This window comes from Rhinolophus ferrumequinum, chromosome 18 (assembly GCF_004115265.2).
Source record: "Rhinolophus ferrumequinum isolate MPI-CBG mRhiFer1 chromosome 18, mRhiFer1_v1.p, whole genome shotgun sequence".
Classification (NCBI taxonomy): domain Eukaryota; kingdom Metazoa; phylum Chordata; class Mammalia; order Chiroptera; family Rhinolophidae; genus Rhinolophus; species Rhinolophus ferrumequinum.
The window spans coordinates 60,628,151-60,647,698 of NC_046301.1; the positions used below are offsets into that span (position 1 = coordinate 60,628,151).

Here is a 19,548-nt window from a genome sequence, read left to right on the forward strand (position 1 = left end):
CATGCAAGGAGTGAAAGGCCAGGAAGAACAAATCCCCTCTCCCTCCTCCAGCGTCCTCCCTCCAACGTCTCCCCTTAGCAGAGCCTAATGGGAAGCTGCTGGCAATGTCAAAATATGTTTTACAGCATTTCCATCCCACGTCACAAAGCAACTATAAAAGGATAAGCGTGCCAGCAGAATAACAGCCCCCTAAAGGTGTGCATATCTTAATTACTGGAATCTGTGACTATGTAACCTTCCATAGCAAAAGAGACTTTGCAGAAAGGACTGAGTCAAGGCCCCTGAGATGGGTACAACCCTGGATTCCAGGGGGCCCAATGTCATCACAGGGTCCTCATAAGAGGGAGGCAGGAGGCTCAGAGTCAGAGACATGGAAGAGGCTGCCCTGCTGGCTATAATGATGAAGGGGCCATGTGCCAGGGATCCCACGCCTCTATAAGCTGGAAAAGGTCAAAACAGTTTTCCCTGGGGCCTCCAAAAAGAACATAGCTCTTCCAAACACCTTGATTTTAGGTTCTGACCTCCAGAACCGTTATAAGAATAAACTGGTTAAGTCACTAAATGTATGGTAATCGGTTACAGTGACAACGGGAAACTCTACAGTTGGTCTCACGCAGAGAAACAAGAACTTAGTAAGTGGCACAAATAACTCCTGTCCCAGTCTCATCTTTCATGAGACAACTCTGAACATTCCATGTGCTCCTTCAACCTGATTCTGCTTCTACTACCGTACATCTCAGAGTGATATGACTATTTCTTCAGAGAACAAAATCTTTGTGTCTGAAACATAGGACTTTTTGGATAGATGATGTTTGACTAGAAATTTTATCCCAAATCAGAAGTATCCATTTGCAAAACATGAGAGCAGATTTTTGCATTCCTCATGGAAGCATATATTGGTAACCACAACACAACATGAAGGGAGGGGTCACTTTTAAACTATTATGAAACCTTTCAATCATGCAAAATATACTAGGAATAACATTTTGAATACTCATGTACCTACTGCTAAGCTCTATTACATCCTATCAGGTCACCATATTCTGTCAGATTTCATGAAATAACAAAAACATTATAGAGGTGACATGCCCCGTTTATCACCTCCAGGATCCTATTCTCCTCCATCTCCTCTCAGGGGAAACCATAATCACAAACGTGATATCCATTATTGCCATACCAAACATATGGGTCTACAAAGTATATATAACATTACTGTCTCTATATTCAAATTTATAAATATACCATTTTCTTATACATACTCCGTAATTTGACTTTTACACCCTTCAAAAACTGCTTAGTGTTGATAAATCACAATATAAAAGTTTAATATGTTTAATGTAACAAAATAAAATGCCAAAAAAGTTAAAGCAGGAAATACACCTTCCAAATTATCAGAAAAGAAATACACTCTTCCAATACAGATAATAGAGTAAAAAATAGAGAAAAAAACTTCAAAGATAAGAAAAATGACATAAAGTATGTTAGCAGAATTAAAGCCAACAACATTTATTACAGCAGTAATTGGAATAAAGGTAAGAATTCTAAAACAAAATCCATCTATGTGTTTAAAATGAGAGCTACAGGGGATTTAAAAAGTAGAAATTCAAAGGAGATGAAAAATTACACCAAAATCAAACAGACTGATTTTGTTTAAAAAACAGAGGTGGTGCTATTAATTAAAGCAAAGAGATCACTTCAAAGTGATAAAGGGTATAATTCATAATGAAGATCTATCATAAATTAATTTACCCCAAATAAAACAAAAACAATTTTTTTAAAAATGAAGCAAAATAACAGAAAACACTGAGGGAAATTCAGCACAATAGCAGTAGGAAACTGTAACTTAATTGTCTTGAGCTAATTATCTTTGAATCAGCAATCCAAGGACAATTAAGGACAAGCAACATTTCTCAAACTGTAATTAAAAGAGGAAATCACCTGGTGCCTTCAAAATGCATATTACTGGGCTCCAACTCTCGCTTATTAAATCCAAACCTCCTGACATGAAATTTGAGAGCCACTGATTAATCAGATTGATTTAAGATACAAGCCAGATTCCTAATCATAAAAGCAGAGAATACAGCTGCTTCTCAAGATCTATGAAATACTTCTAAAACTCAATCACATAGTAAACCTCAATAAATTTCAAAGATTTACAACAGTAGACACATTCTCAGACTGTAGCATAATTAAAGCAGATATTTAATAAAAAAGTAAGGATGAAGGGCATCTATGAAAAATCCCAGTTAACATCACACTCTCTGGTAGAAGACTGAATGCTTTTCCCTAAGATCAGGAACAAAGCAAGGAAATCTGTTCTCAACACTCTCAATCAACACGCTACTAGAGGAGTGAGCCAGTGCAATAAAACAAGAAAAAGAATTCATATTTAAACAGAGGTAACGTATTTAAATACCCAGAAATTTAAAAAATGTATTTTCTCTCAAAATACTTTTGAGTCTGAGAAATCAAAATAAAATTGTGAGTATTTTTTTAAAGTGATCATAAAACTATAGTGTGAAAACAGCTAAACCGAAGCCCTCCTTTGGTTAAATTCCTCATCTTGGTTGCTCCAATCATGCACATCTCAACTTAAATGCAGACCCTGAGAAAGGCCCTGTCTGAGCTTTGTCTCTCTCTTATTGTCTATTACAGCAATATCATTTTTTTGTGTCCAAAGAATCTACCAAAATCTGTAGTTATTTCAAGTATTTGGTTACTTGTTTAACATCTGCTCCTGCCCCTCCTCTATCATAGTTCTGGCTACACAACATACAGGGCTTACTGCAAAATGAGAATGCAGGGGGAACCCTTTGTTCAAAATTATTAAGAATATTGGGATGGATACTGCAGACTGTTAAAACCAATCAAAGGACCTTTCTGAGAGCAGAGTCTTGGGTGACCACACAGATCTCCTGCCCATGAAGCCACACTGCGTCTTCACCACTGGAATATATGTCTGTCTTACATACAGCCACCTGTCACCACAGAGAGTTCAGGTTCTATATAAATAATTGTTGGAGGGAAGGAGAGATCAAGACTGAAAAACAGTGCACTCATAACACCTCTAAGTCAACTATTCCTAAGAATATGGTGAAAGCACATCTATGCCCCAAAACACATTTTGCATCCAGCTCAAGGCTTACAGAGCCCTCAAAGAAAGCCATCCATCAACCCAGTGGGGTCTACACAGACCCCAGATAAGGGATCTCTACTTTAGGGTAAGGCAACCATATTCACGTGATCAGGTCCCACTCAGGTGAAAGATCTGAAAGGCAACTTTCCTTCTTAGCTTGTTAGGGAAAGGGGAAGACTCAGATGGAAGTTAGATGTCTTCTGAGAGAGAATTTAGAAAACACAGCTGTTTCCCTCCTTGCAAATGCCGTATTGTCTTTGTACAGGTTGCTCAAATCCTTTTTTTAAATTTTTTTATTGAGGAATATTGGGGAACACAGTGTTTTTCCAGGACCCATCAGCTCCAAGTCACTGTTTTTCAATCTAGTTGTGGAGGGCGCAGCTCAGCTCCAAGTCAAGTCGTTGTTTTCAACCTAGTTAGGGAGGGTGCAGTTAACTGGCCCATGTGGGACTTGAACCAGTGACTTTGGTGTTATGAGCATTGCACTCTAACAACTGAGCCAACCGGCCACCAACCAGAGGCTCAGTTCCAAACTCAAGCCGTTGCTTCTCACTGGTCCATGTGGGACTCAAACTGGCAACCTTGTTGCCACAAGAACCTGCTCTCCAACTACTGAGCCAACTGGCTGCCTGCTGGCAGCTCAGCTCCAAGCTCAAGCCGTTGTTTCTCACTGGTCCATGTAGGAATTGAATAGGCGGCCTTGGTATTATGAGCACCACGCTCTGTAGGTTGCTCAAATTCAAATCCAGATTCCACTACATTCTAGTTGTGTGACTTTGGGCACTTTATTTCTGTTTCCCCTTCTGTAATATGGAGATAGGAAAAGCTACTGTCTCACGGGGTTGTTGGGAAGGTTAAATGCAGACACGGACACAAGGGCTGGAGTGGTGCCAGTAATACAGTAAGCACCAATAAATGGGAATGGTGAGGACGATGACGAGGGTGTCAGCACTCTTGGCCTCTACTCTGGGAAGGACACCTTACAGTTGGGGCTTTTCCCAGGCCACCAAAGGCTGCTCCACCTCACCGTGTCCCGAGTCCTCCTGCACTCTATTCCCATCATCTTGGTATCCACGATCCTCCTTGACTGATTAATAAAACTCGGTATCCCTTGGCGTTGATTTTTAATTACTGTCAAGATGATTCCCACAACAGCAAATGAAATGGCAAAAGGCAGAAAAATCCCAATCAGACAACCCTGACTTCACTGGACAGAACGCACAGGCCACTCTGCACCCTATTTTTCATGTCACACCCGACGCACTTTCTTTCTTAGCATATGCTCCACACCACCATAGTAATGCACGTCAGGGCAAGTGAGGACCTTGCTAAGTAACCAACAGGGGTGGGAGTATTAAGAAAATATTGAAACAGATTATTGAAATGAAAATATTGGCGATTGAAACAAAAAGTTGAAACAGCACACCTTTTGATTCAACAACTCAATTAATGTGATAATTCTTAGCAAAATCCCATTCCGTATTAGTGTTCCCATTTACTGATCTTTTCCAAGAGGGTGGAGCTTCTCAGATCTAGACTTCAGTGTTTTCCTTCAAGAATGGGGCATAAGCCTACTTCTTTTCAAGCAGGACATCAGAGGAGCAAAGTCTAACATACTCATGGTAGAGTGCTAAAAAGTATTTTATAGGACAGCAAGCAAGCTCTAAAATGCAATAAAGTGGGAGCTCTGATAAAAAGCTTTCCCACAGTCAATGATTTTATAGGTTTTTTGACTAGTGTGAGTTTTCTGGTGTGTGATAAGGGAAGAACTCTGGCTGAATGCTTTCCCACATTCATTACAGTTATATGGTTTCTCTCCAGTGTGAGTTCTCTCATGCCTAACCAGGGAGGACCTCTGGCTGAAGGCTCTTCCACACTGATTACATTCATAGGGATTCTCGCCAGTGTGAGTTCGCTCGTGCTGGTTAAGTGATGAGCGGTCACTGAAGGCCTTCCCACATTCATTACACTCATAGGGCTTCTCACCGGTATGCGTTCGCTTGTGCAATATCAGGTAAGAACTCTGGCAGAAGGATTTGCCACAGTCCTTGCATTTATAGGGCTTTTCCCCTGTATGAGTCCTCTGATGTTGGGTAAGAGACGAAACCCTGTTGAAGGCTTTCCGACATTCATTGCATGTGTAGGGCTTCTCTCCAGTATGAGTTCTCAAGTGCCGCGTGAGGGTGGAGCTGTGTGTGAAGGCCCTCCCACATTCCTTACATTCGTATGGTCTCTCTCCCGTATGAATCCTCTGATGTTCACTCAGGGAATGCCTCCGGTTAAACACTTTCCCACACTGGGGACACTCATAGGGTTTCTCCACCTTATTAATTTTGTTGTGTATCGTAAGAGCCGTGCTGTGATTAAATGACCTCCCACTTTCTACATATGCAGAAGTTCGTGTTCTTTTGTGTTGAATAAGGAGACTGTTTTGGCTGAGGTCTTTCCCACGTTCATTACTCTCACTGGGTCTCTGGTCTGTACATCCCATCTGATGATGGTTTAAGAATGGATCAGCTACCAAACTCTCAATATCAAGGTCACAGTCACAGAAGTGTTTTCCTACAGCACCTCCCTGTGATGAAACAAAGTCTGAGCTCAGATTACAGTTTTCCCCAAATTCCTGCCAAGCAGTAGCCTTCTCTCGAGCAAATGCCTTTACTTGGAGGTATGTCATTTGACTCAGAAGTTTCTGGGGGTCTTCACGTTTCTCGTCAAATTGACCATATCCACAGTCTTCTCCGGGGAGCTTTATAATATTCATACCACTGGATGGTTCTTCCCTCAAAACCACCTTCTTATAAAGTGATTCTTGGCTTTTCAGTTTAGTCTCCCAGTCTGAAATAAATTAAGAGGGGGAAAAAAAATGAGTAAAACTTCTAACTTTCAAAGTGCCACCAAGGACCTCGGTCTTCTCCTTATACAGGGGGGACAGAAGTCCTTCCAACAGATACAAGGCACCTGTGGATTCATGTTCAAATGTCAGCTTTCAACATGGGGGAAGGATGAGAAAACAAGAGATGTATCAGTAAGCTGGTGTGCTGAGGACAGGATGACAATCCTGTTGATGCATACAACGTTTGACAATTCTGGAAAATGAGAAAATGTAAATGTAGAAGGAATTGCTCTACAAAGAAGGGGGAACAAGAATAGCAAAAAGGAGACAGGGAAAAAATATAACTAGAAACACAGGTAGAATGGCTTCAAGAAGGAAATGGAGTGCTCTTTTCTCTGCACCTAAAGAGGGGTAGGAGAAGGTTGCTGGAGGATGAACAGAAGGTATCTGAAAAAGTGCCACCAAGGACCTGGGCCTTCTTCTTATACAACTGGGGCCAACTGGGGAGAGATGTCTGACCCACAGTTCCCAAGACACTGCCCCCATCCCAATGGCTCACGTCTTCCTGGTCCTCACCTGAACGAGAGGCTTGGGGAATTCCTTTTCCCCCATTCCTCATGGCTTCTCCTTGCTCCAAGTGGAAAGACACCACTGGCCAAAAGAGTGAACACCCTGTCCATGGGGAAAGACTGGTGTGCTGAGAGGTTTGTGCCAGGGAAAAATGTACCATCTTCAATAACCATATTAGTACTTTGCTTCTTCAAGGGTTCTGAAAGAGACAAGGGCATGCTGACCAAACTAAAGACTTTATTTTCCTAATTAAAAAATGTGGGTCTTACATTTCCCCAAAGACATACAAGTGGCTAACAAGCCCATGAAAAGATGCTAATAGTCGTTAGTCACTAGGGAAATACAAATAGGACCACAGTGAGTACCACTGTGTGCCTACTGGAACGACTGCAACTGTTTTAAAGAAGAACAAAATATAGAAAACTACTATTGGAGAGGATGTGGAGAAATTGGAATCCTCACACATTACTGGTGGGAATGTGAAATGGGCAGCTGCAACGGAAAATAGTCTGGAGTGTCCTCAGAAAGCTAACCAGAGTCACAATATGACCCAGCAATTCTACTTCCGGGTATAGACTCAACACAATTGAAAGCGGGGATTCGAAGAGATGTTTGCACATCCATGTTCACAGCAACGTTAGTCACAACAGCCAAACATAGAAGCAACCCAAGTTTCCATGAACAGATGAACGAATAAATACAATGTGTTCATCCACACACCGGAATAGAACTCGGCCATAAAAAGGAAATTCCGACACCTGCTACAACATGGACAAACCTGGAGGACACGATGCTCAGTGAGAGAAGCCAGTCACAGAAGGACACACACTGTGTGATTCCACTCACAGGAGGTCCCAGAGGGGTCAGAGTCATAGAGACAGGAAGTAGGTGGTGGGGCCAGGGGCTGGGGGAGGGGCGGGGAGTGTGTGTTTAATGTAAAGAGAGTGTCAGTTTGGGGAGCTGGAAAGTTCTGGAGATGATGGTGGGGACGGCTGCACAACAATGTGAGTGCACTTAATGCCACTGAGCTGTGCACTTAGAAATGGTTAAGATTGCAAATTTTACGATTTATGTATTTTACCACACAAACTTTCTTTTTATCTGGCTCTTCACTTGGGCAGAAAAAGTATAAATGCCCTGACTCTGCATTCAGGAGGGATGTGGTAAGACTGCTTGTATTATTCGTTGTTTTGCCGCAGTTCCAAGAACCTATCCATGATGTTAAGTGAGGACTGACTGTACAGAAGAAATCAGGTTACTCACTGTGTTGGAGAAACCAGCAACTGTGAACCCCCAGATGAGCAGAACCATGGCTGTCTCGTCACCAGTAAAGTCCCACTTCCTAACACAGCTCTTGACACACAGATGCTCAGCAAGTGTGAACTGCCGAGCTTGTAAATGAATGATGCTCGTCTCACCCACGGAGGCCAGGTTCCGGCAGGTCTCCAGCATCACTTCTCTGTAGAGCTTCCTCTGAGCACCATCCAGCAAAGCCCACTCTTCCCGGGTGAAGTTCACAGCCACATCCTGGAAGGTCACTGACTCCTAAAAGATGACATCGGTTCTGCTCAACAAGAGACACCCCTATCACATTCATAGAAGGGAGTTGAGGGTGGTGGCACCAGAGAGGTAGATGGAGGAGGGCGGGAAGTCCAGAAGCCAGACTCTACTAGTGCCTGTGGGTCCCTGTCTTTGGCTTCAGGTCACAGGCACACACAGACCCTGTGTTAACACAGCATGCATGTCCGACAGAAATAATATGCCCATTTCTTATTGAACTGGATTCTAACTTCTAAATCTGAGTCTGACATTTCCCCTTGAGAATCTTCCTCTGCTGCTTATTCCAAAACTCTGTAGCCCCGTGGCTACGGTACTCCACGGTTATGGGACGGCAGCTATATCACTGGCCATCCCAGGGCACAGCCTCCTCATCTGGTCAATGGAGAGAACCATTTCTACCTCGGAGGGTGGTAGCGAGTTCATGTCGGTGAGGCATCTGCTCTTGACAGGGTCAGAGAAACTCGAAGCCACACCTAGCAATCCTGTGTGACCAAAGGGGCCCTCATCCCAAACCTGAGGTTGGGGAAGACCGGTTCTCTTTGCTGTCATGACTTGGAGTTGCATGTTGCTAGACACAGATGAAACAAGCAGTGGGATTTGCTGCCCTGCCCCTCACTGGATAATATGGCCAGAGCACTGCTTCGGAAAAGGAGGGACGAAGGGCTGGGTTATGACCGATGTCTGGTGCCTGGCTGGCTATCATGGCATCCGTGGTATGAACTGGCTGCTGGGCTGCGGTCTGTCGTGAAAGGTAAAAACTACCTATGGAATTTGAAAATAAGCAACCCAACTCCAACTCCAGGAAAGTGGGTGTGCTCGATCTGATCACGGCTGGTTTTGGCCATTAAGGGAAAAAAAAAAAAAAAGTGCCACCTCTTCTCCAGTGGGAAGAGAAAGGTCTCAAACATTCCCAAAGGTGAGCTTTGAAGTGGACCAAAAATATTCACCATTTCTGTTGCTCATTCCCCAGAGGGAGGAAAAAAGATTAACTTAGTACCCCGGGGTGGCAGCACGTTTTAGAAACAGCAGAAAAAGAGCAGCCTTTCCTAGAGGCCAGCAGCAGCTGCAAGCTCCATCCTAGGCAGGCCACCTAGCTCCACCAGTTTCTTCCCAGGCGCTTTGGTGTTAACCCTGTAATTGCTAAACTCACTCACTGCAAGGGTTTGAGTAAATGTGCAAGTAAATGAAAAGGGAAACAATTTTAATGGTTTTGTATTTTGTGGCTATTACACATGATGTATAATAAAATTACTATAACTATTATGGTTTTATAGTTATTATGTATAACATTTATAATTGTAATGATATAAATATATATTATTTCTTAATAGTGAGATCATTGCATTCAAGGAAAGCTGGGGAAAAAAAGTGTAGTGAAACACAACTTCTTTGCTCTTAGCTGCCCGGTGGGCAGGTTAAAATCAAAACTCTTGGGCTGGCCCGGTGGCTCAGGCGGTGAGAGCTCCATGCTCCTAACTCTGAAGGCTGCCGGTTTGATTCCCACATGGGCCAGTGGGCTCTCAACCACAAGGTTGCCAGTTCAATTCTTCAAGTCCCGCAAGTGATGGTGGGCTCCGCCCCCTGCAACTAAGATTGAACACAGCACCTTGAGCTGAGCTGCCTCCCAGATGGCTCAGTTGGTTGGAGCATGGGCTCTCAACCACAAGGTTGCCAGTTCGATTCCTCGACTCCCGCAAGGGATGGTGGGCAGCATCCCCTGCAACTAAGATTGAACATGGCACCTTGAGCTGAGCTGCCGCTGAGCTCCCGGATGGCTCAGTTGGTTGGAGCGCATCCTCTCAACAAAGTTGCTGGTTTGACTCCCGCAAGGGATGGTGGGCTGTGCCCCCTGCAACTAGCAACAGCAACTGGACCTGGAGCTGAGCTGCGCCCGACACAACTAAGACTGAAAGGACAACAATTTGAAGCTGAACGGCACCCTCCACAACTAAGATTGAAAGGACAACAACTTGACTTGGAAAAACAGGCCTGGAAGTACACACTGTTCCCCAATAAAGTCCTGTTCCCCTTCCCCAATAAAATCTTTAAAAAAAAAATCAAAACTCTCTAAATATTAAAACGAAATGAGTCTCTGTCACGTGACTTTTACTGTGATTCACACCTGCTGGAACCCCAGACGACAATATGAAAAGAGATGGAGACATGCATTTGGTGCTCTAAAGACACGGATCCGAGCTGCTAATGGGCTCTCCGGTGTGTGCCGCAGAGAGGCGGTGGCTTCCTGTGCTTCTGGGGTGGGTCCTACGTGGTCACTGAGACAGACACGAGCCTGCTGCCTGGCTTTGCTGCTGCTGAAAGACAGTGTGGGCTGTTTGGAATCCTGAATTCAGAGCCTCACTGCCTGCAGCAGCTCCAGGACGGAACCGGACAGTGTTGCACAGGCTGCTTCAGCCTCAGCAGCCACGCTGACCCAACAGCAGGTACAGGCGCGATGGCCAGGACCTTGACTTGAGGGACAGTGCAGATCTAAGACACCTGTCTGGGGGACCTGAACTGACAACATCACGGAGGCTGGCTGGTCCACCTGGGTCACCTACAAATGCCCACGCGGAAGGGCTTGTTCTCAGAGGGGACTGCCTGAAACCCAGCTGTCAATGAGCTCTGTATTTCTGACGCAGACCAATTGCGTTCCTGAGCTGCTGCCCAAAGCTGACAGACCTGATGTCCCAACCTGATAGCTGCTACTCCCCTCACCCTTCTCCTGATAGACACACCTTAGTAAGGCAGTTTCAGCCTTAACAAGGAAGGACATTCTGACACCTGTTATAACGTGGACAAACCTGAAGGACGTTATGCCGAGTAAAATAAACCAGACACAGAGGGACAAATACAGTATGATTCCACTCACGGGAGGTCCCCAGAGGGGTCAAAATCATAGAGACAGAGAGTAGATGGTGGTACCAGGGACTGGGGGTGTGTTTAATGGGGACAGAGTGTCAGTTTGGGGAGATGGAAAATTCCAGAGACGATGGTGGGGACGTAATGCCACTGAACGGTACACTCAAAAGTGGTTGAGAGGGTGAATTTAGTGATGTGCATTTTACCACACTTAAAAAATACCTTTTAAGAAGATGGTGCTTTCCTGGGTACCCCCCAACCCCCACTCCGTGGGGAAAGGTGCCAGGTTCTCAGGCCTCAGAAGGAAGCACAAGCATGGGGCCCTTGGAGGGAAAGGCATCTCTCCCTCCGCTTACAGATGCAGGAGGGCCTGGACCCAGATGCTCCTAAAGAATTCTCCCTCGTTTCCCACAACGCAAGGGGATCCCTTCTCTACCAGGGACCATGTTTCTGGGATGTATGTTCCCTCCAGACACACTGGGTGTCTTTCAGGAAAGGAGAAAGTCCCCACTCACCTGGGGCCAGGAGCGCAGGCAGCCAGCAGCCATCCTCGCCTCTTGGGAAAACGCAGGTTTCTGGGCAGACAGAACTGCGGGAGGAGAGAGGCTAAGTGAAAACCAGACCCAGGCCTGTCCTCAAACTCCAGAACCTGTGCCAGCCCTTTGCACAGTTGAAAATCTGCGTATAACATTTGACTCCCCCAAAACTTAACTACTAATAGCCCACTGTTGACCAGAAGCCTTACTGACAATGCAGTCGATGAACCCATACTTTGTGTGTTATATGGATTATATATCGTAGCTTTACAATAAATTAGAGCAAAGAAAACATTATTAAGAAAATCAGGAAGAGATTTTTCTGGAGGAAGAGAAAATACTTTTACAGTACTGCACGCATTTACTTTTAAATCCCGTGTATAAGTGGCCCCATGCAGTTCACCCCGTGCAGTTCATTCCATGGAAAGAGCTGACTCGGGGCCTCTGCTTGGTGACAGGGCGCCCTCCTTGAGCAAACTTTAGTCAGGCTTCTCTGAGCCATGGTCTCAACTAGGCCTCACCCTCTGGGCTTCCGAGTCCGTCTCTGCATGGCTCTGTTTAAGCAACAACCTGGCTACGTCACTTCAGCGAGAACCCCCCCACACACACTGGTCTTCAAATCTGACCCCTGGATATCTGAACAAATTCCTCATAACCCCCCGCTGTCCCTCAGGTGATGTCACCGGCCGCCACAGCAGGAATCCTGTTAGCTGGGATAGCCAGAACCCCCTGACGTGTCCTCTTAGCGACTTCCCATCCACTGACCCCGCTGCTCCTCGGCTGTAAGCCCCGCTGGTGCACCCTGTACTCAGAGGTGGGCCCAGATCTATACCAGCTTTCTTTTCCCCATTGCAGGAGCTCTTGATTTAAATCTGTTCCTACCGCTCTGACAACTGTCCGGCTCTGGTTCTCTGAGAAAACCCGAGGTTCAGTCCTCAGTCACCACGCAGGAGACGCCTGCACTGTAAAGTCCCTTGTAAACGGTTAACCTTCCACCTTATAGAGGAGACTCCTGGCAGGCCACACCTTCACCAGGCGACCAGGGTTAACATCACCAGTGACCTGTGACGGAGTCAGGTGCCCTCTGATGGCACTCAGAACCTCCGGGTAACCATAAGAAAACATCGAACACAATCCCTGGCCACTGCTCTACAAAAGTGTCAAGGTCATGAAAGACAAGGGGAGACAGAAAAACCCTCACAGGTTGGAGAAGCCTGAGGAGACGTGACAACTAAATGTCCAGTGGGATCCTGGATGGGGTCCTGGGCCAGAAAAAGGACATGGGTGGGAAATCTGGTGAGATCTGAGTAACGTTTGTAGTCTAGCTAATAGTACAGAATCCATGTTAGTGCCTTAGTAGTAGTTTTTCCAACGTTATCGTGACAGGAATGCCTCATAGCAAGTTGTTAAGTGGACGATACACTATTGCTGCATGTAGGTACAATGTTGGCCAGCAGATCTCATGGGCTTTTCACGACACTTTAGGCCTGTGGATAGACAACTCCCCGTCCCCAGCCCCCAGTTCCTGGCAACCACCATTCCAGTTAATATGTTAGTTTTGATAAATGTTCCATGATAAGATATTGACCTTTACAAATGTTACTACCTTACAGACAGCCAACAGACGTATGAAAAGATGCTCAACGTCACTACTCATCATGGAAATGCAAATTAAAACCACAAGGAGGTACCACCTCACTCCTGTCAGAATGGCATTATCAATAAATCACTGAACACAAGTGTTGGCGAGGATGTGGAGAAAAGGAAACCCTCGTGCACTGCTGGTGGGATTGCAGATTGTGCAGCCACTATGGAAAACAGTATGGAGGTTCCTCAAAAAATTAAAAATAGAACTACCTTATGACCCAGCATCTGGTTATTTATTCGAAGAAATCTAAAACACTGAAAAGATATCTGCAGCCCTATGTTCACCGCAGCATTACTTACAATAGCCATGATATGGAAGCAACCTCAGTGCCCATCAGTAAACAACTGGATAAAGAAGATGTGGTATATATACAGTGAAATATTACTTGGCCGTAAAAAAGAATGAAATTCTTGCCATTTGCGACACCATGGATGGACCTACAGTGTACCATGCCAAGTGAAATAAGTCTGACAGAGAAAGACAAATACCATATGATTTCACTTATATGTGGAATCTAAAGAACAAAACAAATGAACAAACAAAACAGAAACAGACCCATAGATGGCAGAGAACAAGCTGATGGTTGCCCAAGGGGAGGGGGTAGGGAATGGGAATAAAAAATATAAATGTTAACATTTGGGGATGCATTCCCCAGAGGGTACTACAAATGTGTTCTTGGAGAGTAAGAAAGAGGAAAATATAACTTGCTCTTTTTATGTGTAAAGCACAGATATACTTCACAGATATACTGTATATAAGCAGATACACAGTATTTCTATTATGGGCTAAATTGTGCTCCCCCACACACCAAAAACTCACATGTTGAAGCCCTGACCCCCCAGGACCTCAGAATATGGCTGTGTTTGGACATGGAGGTCTTTAAAGAGATAATTAAGGTAAAATGAGGTCATTGAGGTGGTCCCTAATCCGGTATGACTGGTGTCCTTATCAGAGATTAGGACACATACATACACACACAGAGGGACAACCACGTGAGGACAGGGAGAAGACAGCCATCTGCACACCAGGAGCGAGGCCTCAGGGGAAGCAGCCTTTGATCTCCGACTTCGGGCCTGCAGATATGAGTAAATGTCTGTTGTTTTAAGCCCCCCAGTCTGTGGTCTTTGTTCGGCTGCCCCAGGAAACAACAGGCAAGTAGAGAGGCAGCTCCTTGTTCTCCCCTTAGCTTGTTGCCCAGGGGCTCATTCAGGGGATTGTGTGAAGCTCCGGGGGTGGGGTGTTACAACCTGACCCCATACTGCAAGGGGCTCCCTCTCTGCTCTTGGGACTTCACCTTGCAACTCATGGCAATGGATCCAGGACCTCCAGCCCCTTCCTAGCATTTCCAGACCAACTCCCTCCCATTCTCGCGTGGCTCATGGGACCCTCCTCCCTGGTGGTTGATGTCAGCGACACCCTCAGCGCCCCTTATTCACCCAAGCCTGTGGCAACCGGCTCATGATCTTCCCTTTCAGTGTTCAAACCACGGAAACTCATCCTTTGCCCACAAGACAGGCCCGATGAGGAAGGACTTCCTCCCCCGGAAGGGGAGAGAATGGTGAGCTCCGTGTCAGCTCTATCTGGCCGAACGGTCAGCTGCTTCCTGCTGCGTTAGTCGGCGTGTCTGGGCATAAGTGGAGTGGTCCCTGGAGAGCACCAGACTCGCGATGCTGAGGTGTAAGGCACGGTCTCCTCCTGGGCACCGTGGGTGCTGAGCAGCACCCCAGCCCCCACACACTCGATGCCAGGGGCACCCCCAGTCGTGACAAGCACAGGTGTCGCCCAGAGGCAGCATCACCCTCACTTGCAAACCCCTGGCCTTGCTCAAGGAGCCCGAGGGAGTCTACCTTCTGAAGTCTGGGCGTCCCAGCCCCTCTCTGCCTTTAGAGGAAATGGGTTTCCATTTCCCTTTACTGTTCTGCCTCTGGGAGTTCCATGCACTTCATGCTAGGGTTTGCCCTCACGTCTGTCATCCAGGGGCTTTTCTCAGGCTGAAGGCCAGACTTTGCCATTCTGAGAGCTGGGCGGCCTTGGGCAAACTGCCCGGCATGACTCTCCTCTGCCCCTCCAGAGTGACAGGAGGCGCACGCACCCAGGGCCTCTCTTCCGACCCCCCATCCCGTCCACCTAACGTCCCACGCGGCGCCCGGCTCGAGGTCCGAGTAGCCGCCGGCCACTTACGGCTGCGTGGCCCGCTCGCGGGTATGCCGGCGCTGGGGCCCCAGGTGTGGGTGTAGGTGGCACTTATTGCGCAGCGATCGGGCGCCACCCGGTTCTGCCGATCCCACCGCGGGGAAGTCTGTGCAGCGAGTTCTGGGGACCCGTCACCTCCCGGCCCCTCAGCGCCGGAGGCGCACGCCCCCAGCCGACCGCTAGTTGACAACTCCCGCCGCAGCTGTCCCCGGACGCGCGCCCAGCACGTACTCGCAGGACGCCTGCGCACCACGAGGCGGCGAACTACAATTCCCGGAGGCTCCCGCGCGGGGCTGTTTTGCGTCGCGGCGCCCTCTCAGGGCGGGCGGTGTCACCGCAGGCCTGAGACGCCTTCTGCGGCTGCGCACATCCCCCGGCCCCAAGTTCAGGCACCGCCTATGCTTAAGAGGGACAAAATACGAGAAAATACCGGCAGTATTTGGCATGATGCCTGAGATATAAAGATTTGCCATTAAAATAATCATTATTATTACTATTTAAAAATTATAAAACCATGTAATCCATTTTATACTCAGTAAAATTGTTTTGATGATTATTACTAACATTAATGTATTTATATTAATAATGTTCTATTAAAGTTATGAAACTACCATAATTAGTATATTAACATATTATATATAAAATAATATATATTCTTAATATAATGATAATATATGATATAATTAAATACAATATAGTAAAATGTAATCATCTAACAAGTTATTGATAAATTATAAGTATATAATAAATTATATATTATTTATCCAAACCATATATGTTCTCTCTCTCCGTATACTATTTATCTTTCTCACTCTTTTTTCTATAATAGCCCAAGCCCTCTGCTACGTTTTCTATTAGACAAGAAATGGGGTCCTCCTGGGACAATGCTGACAATGCATCCTCCATTACAACAGAGGACCTCTTGGCACCTGAGATGGTGTTTTATGTGATATATAATTATAAATGTCATGATTGTGACTTTGCCATATGATCAACAGGTGCTCAGGCAAAATGGACTAGGATCTTTCTCCAGAGCTACCTCTGACTTGTTTCAAGCCTAGATTGGGAGTCACGTCCTCAAAGGGCTCTGTTAAATAGGATAAACATCAGGTAGAAGTTTCGGAGGGTTGGATGAAGTTGGGTACCGTATGGCCCAAGCCAGCTCAACAATAAACATGATGTGTGTGTGGACTGAATGTCTGTGCTCCCCTCAAATCCTAAATTGAACTCCTAATCTCCAATGGGATGGTGTTCGGAGGTGGCGCGTTGGGGGTGATTAGGTCATGAGGGTGGGGCCCCGTGACAGGATAGCATTCTTATAAATAGGACCCTGGGAGGCTCCCTCTCCCCTTTTACTGTGTGAGAATGCAGTGAGAAGTCAGCTGTTTGCAACCTGGAAAAAGGTTCCCACCAGAACCTGGTCATGCTGGTGCCCTGATTTGGGACTTCCAGCCTCCAGCACTGTGAGGAACAAATTGTGTTGATTAAGCTGCCCGGTCTACGGTAATTTGTTAGACTGGCCCAAAAAGGCTAAGACAATGTGTTGAGCAATTTTCCAAAACAACTGTTTCGGTCTGATTTTTTCAGCCCATGACATGGAAGATGTGTGGTGCTGCCCAGATTCGTCGTCCAGGACTGAAGGACTTTTTGTCCTACTGGTAACTGCCAGTCCTCAGTTCTCAGCCTCACACAATCAGAAATAACATCAGTGTATTGAGGGATCCGTAACAAGGCATGACAATAATAGCATAGAAAAGTAAAGGCTGTTAGGGGAGACATGGAAATGTACTATTGTGAGGTTCTTATACTCTACGCGGAGTCCTGTAATATCATGTGAAGGTAGACTGTGACAGTTACATGTATACTATAATCCCTAACGTGGCTAACTAGATAGCAAAACAAAGGGTTATAGCTAATGTATCAACAAGGAACTTGAATCATAAAAAATACTCGATTATCCCAAAGGAAGGCAGAAAAAGAGGGAAACAAGTAAACTGGAGTGAATAGAAAATAAAGTGGAATAGACTCAAACATAATCCTATTAAAAATCACATTAAACATTTCGTTTTGTTCTTTTAATTTTGTGTATGGTGATCTTTGCCAAAGAAAAGTTTTTAATTTTTATGTAGACGAAAGAGGGAGGATGGGAAGGGGTAAGAATCTGAAGTAAGACAGTAGCATCAGAAATGAAAAGAAACAGTGCATTTAAATATTTCTCTAACACAGACAGAAAAGGACAAGAACCATGATTGCAGTTATAGGTGGGATATGAAACAGAACGCATCAAATCAACAAACTCATAGACACAGACAACAGAAGGGTGGTTACCGCAGGCAAAGGGGGTGGGAGGAGGAGGAAGAGGGTAAAGGGGGTCAATACATGGTGATGGAGGAAGACTAGACTTTGGGTGGTGAGCACACAATGCAATGTGCAGGTCTGTTTCTGGGCTTCTTTCTTTTGCTCCATCCTTGTGCCGAAAGCACATACTTAATTGCTGAGGTTTTCTACAAGTCTTGTTATCTAGTAATACATGTCCTCTAAATGTACTCTTCTTCAAGGTTGCCTTGGCTATTCTAGCTTCTTTGCATTTTAATATAAATTTTGAGTTTCAGTGAAGAGTAGCTGTACATATTTTGTCCAGTGTATTCCTAGGTGCTTGATGTTTCTGATGCTGTTTTAAGTGGTGTTTAAACATATAAATATTTACTTTCCACGTACTTTCTGCTACTATATAGAAATGGATAAGAGCATGAACACTCCACCAAAGACACATGGACGGTAAATAAACACGTGAAAAGATGCTCAACATCACTTGTCATTAGGCAAAAGCAAAGTAAACTCACACGAGATGCCACCTCACACTGATTAGAGTAGCTAAACCACACTTCTAGGTCTTTATCCAATAAAGACAAAAGCATGTGTCCACACAAAGGTCCAAAATAGCCCCAAACTGGAAGCAGCCCCAAAGCGAACCAGATGAATGAAAAAAACACGTAGATCCATATAATGGAATACAGTTGAGAAAAAGGGACCCTACATGGACGCATCTAAAAATAATTATCCTCAGCATAAGAAATCAGACCCAAACCAACAAATAAAGAGGCCATCCTGTGACTTCATTTCTATGAAGAGAAAATTCCAACGAATCTATAGTGACAGAAGCGGATGGACAGGTGTGTGTGTTGCGGGGAGAACTGCAGACAGGCACAGGGAACAGGGAGTGACAAGCACGTACCCTCGCTTATGCTGATGGTTTCATGAATATATACGAATGTCAAACTTATCATGTGGTATCCTTTAAATAGGTGTCATTTTATGGAAATTTTACCTCAATAAAGCTGTTAAAAAAAAAAATCTACGCACCCGCTTCCAGACCTGGTCATTGTTCCCAGATCCTTCGACTCAGCATGAATGAGGGGCCCTGGGCTCCCAGCCCAGCCTAGATCCTGACTGTCACAGTCCTGTCCTGTGTCCCCTGGCTGAGGGAGGTGAGGGCCTACCCGACCACTAAGACCCTCCTAGACCAGAACACCACCGTCCCCAGTACTCCTGTACCCTCCCCCAGCCCTGATTACCTCAACGTCACCCCAATCCAAGATAGTCACCCCAGGGAAAGCCCTTGGAGGCTCCGAGAGAGCAGTTTGTCCTAACAAGCCTGCTTTCAGCTCCCGCCTATCTCCGCTGGGGTCGGCAGGGACAAGGTCAAGGGCAGAACTCCGGTTGCTGCTCAGTCTTGAGCAGAAAAGGGAATCTGCGGGCTCCTAACTGTGCCGTCCTGGGACGTGGGTCAGGTGCACACAGCGCCCGGGAGGCCGCGTGCAGCTCCGTCTCCTCTGGCCTGACTGGCCTCCCTCCGTGGGTGGCTGTGTTTGCCTGCCAGTTTATATGCCCCAGTTTGAAGTCTGGGAAAAAAAAACTTCTTTTCCTGAAGTTGCAACAGAAGTCACAGGCCCGACAGTGCCGGCCAAGAATACACTATTTGTCCACTTGTGAACTGAACTCTTGTGGCCAGGGAGACGGCCCCCACCATCTGCCATAACCTGGGCACACGACCTCCTCTGGGACTGAGTGGAACCCGGGCCTGGTGGGCTGCAGAAGGCAGGATGGGATGCAATGCTCAGGGAAGATCGGGATGTGGGGACGACAGCATGGCACTGCTCCACGGCCCTACGAGGCCAAGGTGAGCTCGGTGCCGCAGGAAGCCACGTAG

The 19,548-nt window shown here is 46.0% G+C and overlaps 1 protein-coding gene across 1 annotated transcript; it reads right to left on the reverse strand.

The window, feature by feature from the left end:
• Positions 1-1,523: 1,523 nt before the first annotated feature.
• On the reverse strand, positions 1,524-15,460 carry LOC117038169 (zinc finger protein 554-like). Its single transcript, XM_033134866.1, is given in 7 exon segments — positions 1,524-5,974; positions 6,549-6,684; positions 6,686-6,741; positions 7,961-8,087; positions 11,477-11,550; positions 14,114-14,218; positions 15,327-15,460. Coding segments are annotated over 6 exon segments (1,617 nt in total). The 5' UTR covers positions 14,163-14,218; positions 15,327-15,460; the 3' UTR covers positions 1,524-4,799.
• Positions 15,461-19,548: the final 4,088 nt, after the last annotated feature.